Genomic DNA, 9,912 nt, shown 5'->3' with positions numbered 1-9,912 from the left:
TGTCTTTATTTGGACGTATAACAGAACGCTCCAGGTTTGGCGTGGTGATGTTTCTCAGTATGAAATCCGATACTATATAATGCTGTATATATAATGATGGGAATTTCATGAGCGCAGAAACGGCGTGAAAGTCACGACTTGTGTGCAGACGTGTGAGAAAGTGTATTAATCCACTGCCTTGTCGAGACATCGAACATTGGTGCTTTATTCTCTAATGAATTTTAATATCTAACACCAGCTGTCAAATTCGATCTGTTTAACATTAACTTTATAAAAATAATTGCTCGCAACTAAAGAAAGTTTTTAATCTTTAGTTCACTCTTAAATCACAGGTTAATACGAGTCGATGCGGTCGTTACGGATGTTATAGCTAATAAAGAAGCACTTTGTTCACTGCGAACTGTTGCGCTTATGTGAACGAGGATGACACGAACATTTCTGTCAGGAGATTAAGGAGCGATTTTAAAATTAGTAGTCTCCTGAGTATGGAGAATTATTATTATTTAAAAAACAACAATAACTTAAAGGCTGTCCATAGGGGGAAACAAATCGATGTGAAAAGGCCCTGAACTTCAAAGGAAGAAGTCTCCAGTATCACCGCCTCGTACCAACCTACGGTAAAACTGTAACTTTTTTTTTTTATTAATAATAATAAAACTAATAATACAGCTGTTTTTTCCTGAAAGAGAAAAAAAAACGTGACAGTTAAACAAACGACTGTAAACGAGAACATGAACACAATTTTCCACAAAATTTATTGTATCTATAAATGAATGGAAAAAAAGATGATGTCATTCTTTTAAAATAAGAGTATGTGAGGAACAGAACAGCTCAGGAAGTAAAAGGGGAAGCTATAAATCTGCTTCGATCAACCCGCCGTAGTTGGTTAGTTTCCTGTTTCGGCATTGACACCTGGCGTGAGAGGTGATTCACTTTTGTACGAGTCAAGCTTATTATTATTTTTTATTTTTATGAACAGTTAACAAGAAATTGGCGCGACTGGCGTCATGACGACCTGAAAGCGTGAATACTGGTTAATATCCTACGTCACATAGAATCACTGGAAGGGTTGGCAATGAACAGCCATGATGTCACACGGTGATGCATGTACATCGTACTGTATCTGCGGTACGTGTATGAGAGACGTGTACGGTATCTGCTAACCAAAGACAGGCCCAGTATAATATGATGCATGAGACATTGGTACCAAAAAGACAACCCTCGCGTTCCACCTCCGTAGTGCAAAACTAAGAGCTCGACTTGCTGGCGTTTTGGCAGAACTCTAAGCTCTCCGGTCGAACCTCTGGAGAGGAAGTCTCTATACACTCTATAGCTCCATGTCCTCCTCTGTGGAGCCGGAAACCGAGACAGGGCTGAATAGGTGCTCATCCGGCGGCACTTTGATGTTTACGGGTGTCTGGGTCGGTGTCTGTTTGGACGCTGGCTGCTGTTTGCACTGCTGTCTCTGGAGAGAGTCCTTCAGCTGCTGAGTGAGCGGGTCCTCCAGGGGGCGCCACAGCACCAGCTCCATACACGAACGGCTCCTGCATGGGGCGAGGGACACATCAGACGTTTTTTTTTTTTTGACAATAAAACAATGCAAAGTTTTGTTTTCTGTCTTTGATCTTGACTTACATGTTCCACATACTGTACACTCCCAACTGTCACTATATGAGCGGGATTTAATGACCTATTATTTAGAAAATCCTTAGAACAGACCGTTTTGGTTTTATAGGTTTAAAGAGATTAAAAAAATAAAAAAAAACTCTAAATCAAGGCCGGTGAGTTTATAGCTGCTAAAACAGGAACTAACTTTTCTTATTTCTTTACAACATTAAACATAAATATAAAATGAACCTTGAGGACATCATTCTTTAAGCATTTTTTTTTTTTAAATAATAATTTTGGAACACGTCCCCAGTGTCAGCGTTTCATAACAGTAAGAATTATAACTTAAGAGAATTAAAGAGAATTTTTTTTTTGTCATGTTATCTAAAAACAAAAACGAACAAACAAAAACTGGCAAACAGAGAGTCCGGTTTCTAAGGCCTGTTTGTAAGTAAGAACAGAACAGAAACTTCCTTTTTTTTTTAAAGCATTAAATGTAATTATAAATGGAAAAACTGGACGTCATTCTTTAATCATTATTAAAATAAATAAATCAATAAATAAACAAATTCTGTGGTATAAGAATAATAAGGACGTCAGGGTGGGTTAGGGTTAGCTCTTTCAGATACTGACCATGTGAATTCCACATTATATGGACACACACAACCTGCTCCAGATTAATCAGTGTGAATGTGAGAGATTTGGTCGGAAATCAGTATACCAAGTAATAACAATAATAATAATATCATAAAAAAATGTAACATTTTAAAATGTTAAAAACACATATATATTTTTTTAACTCCATAAAAAATATGTTGTTTTTTGGACACTCACACTGATTGTGCTACTGTGTGAGGGAGGATGTCGGCGATGCCGTGCTGTAGGCCCTCCCTCAGGCTCTCGGACAGCACGAGCACGGGTCTGCGCTGGACCGGCTCCACGTCCAGATCCTCATCGCTGTCATCCTCCAGAGTGATTCTGAACACACACACACACATGCACAAACACACACAAGCAGCATCGGCGTGAAATCCAGTCCTCAGCTAGTTTGTATGCATAAAGAAAAACAGAGCAACACGATTATTAAAACGTTATTAAAATCTGACTGGAGCTGATTTAGCTGCTGAAGTGCGTCAATAATACAGCGTTAAAAGAACAAGTTCATGAACGTCACTTTCTTCTGAATAAGTTTCTAATATAAAACTCACTTGCGATCTCAACAAAAAATCTGAACGCTGAATTTACTGGTAAAGGTTTTGATTCTGGAATGTACATTACCAGTCAAAAGTTTTAAAACCCCTTCTAAATCATGACATTTTTCTTTCTTTCTACATTATCGTCAAAAACAATGCTGACGTTATTTATCAAAAATCTACAATAATCTCAAACAGTTGATATTGAGATGTTTCTGCTACTCCTGCTCTGTGCTGTTTGTTAATTGGTGATTTCTGAGGCTGGTGACTCTAAATGAATTTCTTCTCTACAGCAGATATATGTTTTGGTCTTGCTTCCCTGGGAAGGTCTTCATGAGACCTTCAAGGTTTCATCATCAAGGTGCTTGATGGGTTTTACAAATGCACTCGACACAATACTGTTCCTGAATTTCTTAAATGACCTTCACGTCTTAAAATAACAACTGACTGTTTTTCTTGTTGTTACTTAATGCCATCCAGTATGTAGTATTGTTCTAGAATGCTAGAATTTAGAATATAAATAACTAAAAAAACAACAACAACAAAATGGAATGAAAAGGTGTGTCCACACTTTTGACTGGTACTGAACATACATACAAAGAACTACAAAAGGCGGATTTCTTTCCTTCTATGGAGATCTTATGCAACTGATAAAAAGTGTGCATTTAAGCCGCTGAGAAACTAATGCTCTTTCGGATCTGAACATCCCGGCTTCAAGTAAGACCTGGTGGTTTTATTATTACTATTTTTTTTTTCAGAATATAATGTAATGACGCAGGGTGTAGATACTGTACATACTATATAACGGGCCTAGAAAGTGATGGTTGAAAAGTTGGGTTGCCAGATCATGCAGTGCTCGCGATCGCCATCAAGCAAATTATTATCCAATTTAATCCAATTTGAGATGAAAGAAAAGGGGCGGTGCTTCCAGGGTGTCAGGTAATAACTGGTGCGTCCAAAACACCTCTGTCAATCAGTCCTCGTTCACACTCCTACACTTCTTTTTTTCAGACAATTTCTGCTGAGTTATTTATTTATTTTTTATAAAGCGTACTCCAATGTTACAGTGTTAATGTGTCACTTCTGGGCAAAATAATACGTAAAGGATCTTTTAACACTTGTATTTCCTAAAACATAAGTGTGTGGCTGATTCAGATAACGATTTAAATAAAAACACCCTGATTATCGACTACGGTTAAACAAACACCACAAATAAAAAAGTAAATAAATAAATCTTCAAGTCATGCAGTTGGGAATAATTATTAATTCTTGGATTGTTGGAGATATTTGTGCTGTCTAGTCGGACTCTCAACTGTGTGTTTAAGAGATTCTCTGTTCGACAGATTTAGTTTTTTATCATTTTATCTATTTTTATTTCCTGACTGAGAACTGGTACTGAATTCTTTACTCCGCTCAGGCGTCTCATGTGTCTCACCTGTCCTCGATCTCCTGCAGCTTCCTCTGCGCCTCCTCCACCTCCATACAGGAGCTCTCTGTCTCCGCCCTTTTTATCTATTTTTATTTCCTGACTGAGAACTGGTACTGAATTCTTTACTCCGCTCAGGCGTCTCATGTGTCTCACCTGTCCTCGATCTCCTGCAGCTTCCTCTGCGCCGCCTCCACCTCCATACAGGAGCCCTCTGTCTCCGCCCTGGTGGACGCAGGCGAAGCACTCTGACTGTACTGTATCTGTACTGTGTTGTTCGATGACGAGGAGATGGCCGGAGCAGAGTGCTGAATCGTCGGAGAAACTGTCGCACAGCCCCTCAACCACCTCGGGTCTGATCGGGAGCTTGTGTCCTCTAAGGGATCGGATTCGCCCTCGTCCATCATCTTCGGCCTTTTTGCGGTGCAGTCTCTAAAAAAAAAAAAAGATTCATACCAAAAAAATTATAATAATAAAATGTATGTGAATCCATATATTGTACAGTACTGAACTGCTGTGTCTCCCTCAGTGGTAGAATATAAAATCCCAATGTCACCCTCCATATGTACTGTAACTCATAACACAAGCGTGTTGGTATCAGTACTGTAGGGTAAACGCAGTAATAATTCACCAAGCTGCGTTTTCCTCTACAGTTGCTTTGTGTTCTCTCTACAGTACTAAAAAAATTTATCAGTATTATATTTTCGTAATTTTTATTACTATTTATATTTTTAGTAATCAGTATTATATTTTATATGGAAATTTAGCTGAATTTAAATTAATATTTACGTTACAAAATTAGTAAATTATATTGTTGTTAATAGTTTAGCATTAAAATGCATGAAAAAAAAAAAGACATTAAAAAATTGAGAAAGATATTTCTGTGAAATAGTGCGGGTTTCCACGAACAATATCTAGTTGGGTTTTGATGAAAAAAAATTGCAAACTCCGAACCTTGTCTCTGTGCGGGGGTCGACTGTACAAGTGTCTATTGTGTTACTACCCTTGCTAGTGTATGTTTGAAATTTCTTTCAAGATCACCAAAATTAATAAGAAAGCATCTACTGTATCTATAAACATTTCTCATATTCAAACAATATTCCACCTAAAAAAATTTTTTTTTAAGTTTCAGAAAAATAATTGTACGGCAGAAAACTAATTAGCACATCAAATAATCGCCTACTTTTCAGACCAACATGCACAAAAAAATTCTGTACCACTTACTATTTGTATACAAACATTGGCTAGATATCATAAAATAGTTTGTCGCTCTCTTTTACTTTTTCTGGTTTTCTGTTAGTTTCACCTTTCCTGGGTTATTCCGAAGGAGAATTGTGACATATTATTTGGACGTGGCCGTGCGTCCACCGAGTTTAGTGGCGATATCGCTGCTCATGGAATGTCTCCTGTATAATCAGAAATCAGTAACAGTTTGATCAGAATGAACTGTAACATTTCAGTCAGTTTTATTTATATAGCGCTTTTTACAATAGTTACTATCGAGTTTAGTAAAATAAAAAAAATTCTTTTAATTCTGTAAAGCTGTTTTACGATAGTTTTAACTATAGTTAAAATAAAAAAATGAGAATGAAATGTGTGAATCAAAATGATCAGAGTGTCCCTGATGAACAAGAGACACAGGGGACACCCTGAGATTCATCAATAAAGTTAGAATTAATAGAGTAGTAAAGCTCTGTGACGTCACTTCGAACCTCGGACATGTTTATACTAGAGAATTTCCTAACTTTGCACATACAGAATATGTTGTTTTGTCAAACATGATTTTTCCAACTTGCAGTTTATGCAGATTTATTCAGTTACACAAAGACTTTAATACGTTCACAGTAAATTGACCACAGACATTGTTTATTTTGCTGAACAGTGTGTAGTTAATAGGCAATATTTAAAATAAAACAAACCAGAAAGCAAGTGTTCGATGCATTACAGTACTGTGTATTAACAAGTGCCCTAACAAACAAAAAGGAAGCTGATGGATTTTGTAAGCAAAAAAAAAAAAAGCAGGTTACCTTATGGAACTGCACAAAACTGTATGACTAAGACGTCCTCAAAGAATCGTCACACCAAATACTCACTTTGTTTCATGAATCAAACTACTCCAGATATGCCGCGCGCCGTAACCCGGGTAATACCACTGTTCACGCCATAAAAAATGAACACCATATCCCAGCGGACTGTGACAAAAATTAAGACATGTTTTCGATTTTATTTTTTTTTTAATCACATTTTAGTCTCGTCTTTTTTCGTCAGCGATATCGCAAGCTGATTCCGTTACTGTCACTGATCATTGATATCTGTGACGTCTCATCAGATCAAATTTTTCATTACTGTGCGGACATAAAACCCTGCCCACAATGCCTGTGTGACCAATTAGAGCGCAGTACGGTGCCATTTCCCAAAGAACAAGACGCACAGGGAATACATACTCGTCATCTGTCCTTCTCCTGTGCTTCCTCAGACTTCTCCTCTCACAGCTACTGAAACAAAAAACAAAACAGAATATTCATTAAACTTTTATACAAACAACAGCTTAGAAAGATATATAAAGAATCTGCTTCTGGGCTTAGAGAAGAGAGTAATGTCTGCAGTGTGTCTTTTAGGGGCACATACTGTGTGTAGGAGATTGTATAATCAGACTATCCTCTACTTACGAGCGAGTTTCGTTCCAGGAGCATGTTCGTAAGTCGAATTTGTTCTTAAGTCCAACAAAGTGAGTCTTATACAGTACGCCTTTGACATGAATATACAATATAAAGCATACCAATCCGCTTGACTAAGTGGCCGCACCCGGGGGGGCTCATGTTCAGCGGGAGAGATCGTCGTCATTAGAGCGTGCAGGAGCGCTACCTCCGCTACCTATGCTCCATCCTACCACTTTGCCCGCCTTTCCCCAGCCGTGTGACCGCATGCTAGTTGGGCATTGCCAACGGACCTGAACGTGCACACCTTTACTCTCTTTCCTTCCCTTTAACCCTTTCCTTCCCCATTTATTCCCCCAAAAAGTATCCTTTTCCCATAAGACCTCGCCTTGTGTCATGTCTTTTGATCAGATCAGTTTCTGTTTGTAGGAAAAAATACAAATATTAAACACGGAACAAAGAAAAATGTAAAAATTAGGTTCTGTTTTAAAATTTTTTAAATTATGTATTATTTTCAACAACACATTAGCTGCGTGCTGTGAGTAGGTAATTATGTACCAATAATTTAAAAAAAGAGCCCGGAGTAACGACTCAGACCCACATCTCTGACACTCACGAGTTGGTCATGGAGCTTCCCGGCAGGTGGAGCGAGCCGCCAGTTTGTCCCTTTGAGATGCTCATATCAGGAACGGTGAAGTGTGGAAAGGAAGTGTACATGGAAGGAAAGTACCTCAGATCCCCGCTCCCAGAACTGGCACTCTGCATTCTGTCTGTCTGTTTGTCTGTAAACAATAACAACAACAACAATCAATAAAGCTCAATAATAAATCACACAACTGGGCAGTAGGATGATCCATTATATTTATGAATAGATAAATCAAGACACAATACACCTTTCTGAGACTCTACAGGTATTTAAATTAATGAACTACGTAATTGCGTTAGGATAAAATAACATCTTCCTACTGAAATTTTATTTTTAAATGTAATAGAATAATATTTAAAAGTGTAGCAAGATGAGTATTTTCAGCTTGTCCTTGCTAATAGTCAGAGGTGGAAAGTAATGAATTACATTTACTTGCATTACTGTAATTGTGTAGATTTTTTGTGTACTTCTACTTTTAAAAGTAGTTTTTAAAATCTGTAATTTTACTTTTACTTTGTTTTTGTATTGTACTTTACTACATTTTAAATCATATTCACTACTGAGTAAAAAATAAATGAATGAAAATGAAAAATAATACAAATAATACAACGGAAAAGAAAAAAAATTGCACCCCGGAAACCTCTGCACTGATTGATCGATAAAAAACAAACGCACCAAATTCACAAGAACGATGGAGACAAAACAAATATCAATAATACAGACACAGCTGAAAGTAAAATGGCAACAAATTCTTTTAAGTGACCAATTTGATTTTAAGCACAACAAAGGGAACAGATTTATTATGCAAAGGTGTTCTATCGCCCACCCCCACCGTTAAAAAAAAAAAGTAACTCAGTAACTTTTACTCTGAGTAAATTACTTTTTACTTTTAATTGAGTAGATTTTTATGATAGTAACTTTACTTGTACTTCAGTAAATGTTCACTAAAGTAACAGTACTTTTACTTAAGTACTAAATTTTATTACTCTTTTCACCTCTGCTAATAATGCTACCTCTACAGAAACCTCTAATTTTTCGAGGCGGAGCTTTATGAGTAAAAATGTGGGAGGAGTCAATGAGAGAAGGGGGAAAAAAACATTATTCATATCTTATTCATGTCCACACCAAAAACCCTAACACACTGTCTGAGCCTTCCTTACCTAATATACTGTTCAAGTCAAACTGGGACTAAAAAAAATAGTTAAAAAAAATAATAATAATAACATTTACAGAACAATTTAAGCACAGTATTTGAACATATTTATATAAACAAAAAGAAGGTTTCATCTGTAGACTGGTCAGAACTCGCTCTTTCAACGATATGCGTCAAACTGTGCGTGTGTCATAAATCGACCACTGGACAGCATGTAATGAAACTTTTGCAGTACTTGTATATCTGTCTGAATATCGGTGATTCACTCTCCGATTATCGAACAAGGATTGTATTTGGCTGACTTATTGTAAACAAGGCGTAAGATACTCAAACTTACAAAATTTTACTTCTTTGTATCAATAAGTTAGAGAGAGTTCTGCCTAACAGAAAGACAGACAGGCAGCTTTAAAGCTTATTTTAGCTTTAACCTTATACTCGAACATATCGCGTGAGTGTAACGATATTTCGATATATCGCCCTGCACTCAGCTGTGAGAATGAGCAAGCAGCAAAAAGACAGCCGTAAGAGTTCTTTATTAATGAAAAAATGCACTTTATTACAGATATCTCAGCTAATACTGCATTTAATAAACATGATAAATTATTATTTCAGCCAAATTATGACTATTACCCCAGATTTGTAGCTGAAGTAGTGATAATAATACTCTGCAGCGCCTCACAAATACAGTGTTTAAAGTCGAAAACTTACAAATCTTTCTGTAATTTGACAAATAATCATAATGCCGTAAAAAACTATAGTATCTAAGTCATTAATTCGAGCTATAAACTCCTACCTGAGTGGAATTCCACAGAGACGACGCTGAAGCTAACTACTTAGCCACTACGTTCAAAACACTCACAGGCGTCTGCGCGTGAACACCCGAGAGCACGCGATAACGTTCTAGAACGCGCGCGACCTCATGGGATTTGTAGTCACGGTAAATGACGGTTTGTAGTTCACTTCCGGGTTTAGGCAAACATGAGAAAACATTTACAATTCAAACACCTGAATATTATGTGTTTTTATTATTATTATTATTATTATTATTATTAGAAGTGGTGATCCTTACTGCGATAAGATTGTATTTTATTTACTTTTAAATGTATTTTAAGCTTGTTATATGACAAGCTTTGTTAGTTTGTTAGTTTTTGTTTGTTTGTAGGCGCAATCCTGCACAACATAGGCATGAAGTTTAAAAAGGGCAGCAAGTAATCACAAAACAGTAAAGG

The 9,912-nt window shown here is 36.9% G+C and overlaps 1 protein-coding gene across 4 annotated transcripts; it reads right to left on the bottom strand.

Moving 5' to 3' along the window:
- Positions 1 to 507: 507 nt before the first annotated feature.
- On the bottom strand, positions 508 to 9,567 carry ccdc117 (coiled-coil domain containing 117). Of its 4 annotated transcripts, none has more exons than XM_053480448.1 (6): positions 9,477 to 9,567; positions 7,501 to 7,666; positions 6,672 to 6,722; positions 4,384 to 4,659; positions 2,443 to 2,586; positions 508 to 1,544 (listed from the first exon to the last, which is right to left on the bottom strand). In XM_053480448.1, exons 2-6 carry the CDS (start codon positions 7,647 to 7,649, stop codon positions 1,328 to 1,330), a joined length of 837 nt encoding a protein of 278 aa, XP_053336423.1. In that variant the 5' UTR covers positions 7,650 to 7,666; positions 9,477 to 9,567; the 3' UTR covers positions 508 to 1,327. The 4 variants fall into 4 exon arrangements, with proteins under 4 accessions (XP_053336423.1, XP_053336425.1, XP_053336426.1 ...); XM_053480450.1 differs by having other exon boundaries at positions 6,672 to 6,719; XM_053480451.1 differs by having other exon boundaries at positions 6,672 to 6,719; positions 7,615 to 7,666.
- Between the last annotated feature and the right edge of the window lie 345 nt (positions 9,568 to 9,912).

The sequence above is a fragment of the Clarias gariepinus genome, chromosome 21, assembly GCF_024256425.1.
Source record: "Clarias gariepinus isolate MV-2021 ecotype Netherlands chromosome 21, CGAR_prim_01v2, whole genome shotgun sequence".
NCBI lineage: Eukaryota > Metazoa > Chordata > Actinopteri > Siluriformes > Clariidae > Clarias > Clarias gariepinus.
This window is presented reverse-complemented; position numbering and strand designations above follow the sequence as displayed.

What these genes read in the sequence shown, in the direction of transcription:
- ccdc117 (XM_053480448.1), bottom strand. Translation starts at nt 7,649, where the DNA reads ATGCAGAGTGCCAGTTCTGGGAGCGGGGATCTGAGGTACTTTCCTTCC. An exon ending in GGAAGCTCCATGACCAACTC is followed by an intron (nt 6,723 to 7,500) that starts GTGAGTGTCAGA and finishes TTTTTGTTTCAG; the next exon opens with TAGCTGTGAGAGGAGAAGTC. An exon ending in CACACAGTAGCACAATCAGT is followed by an intron (nt 1,545 to 2,442) that starts GTGAGTGTCCAA and finishes CGCCCCATGCAG; the next exon opens with GAGCCGTTCGTGTATGGAGC.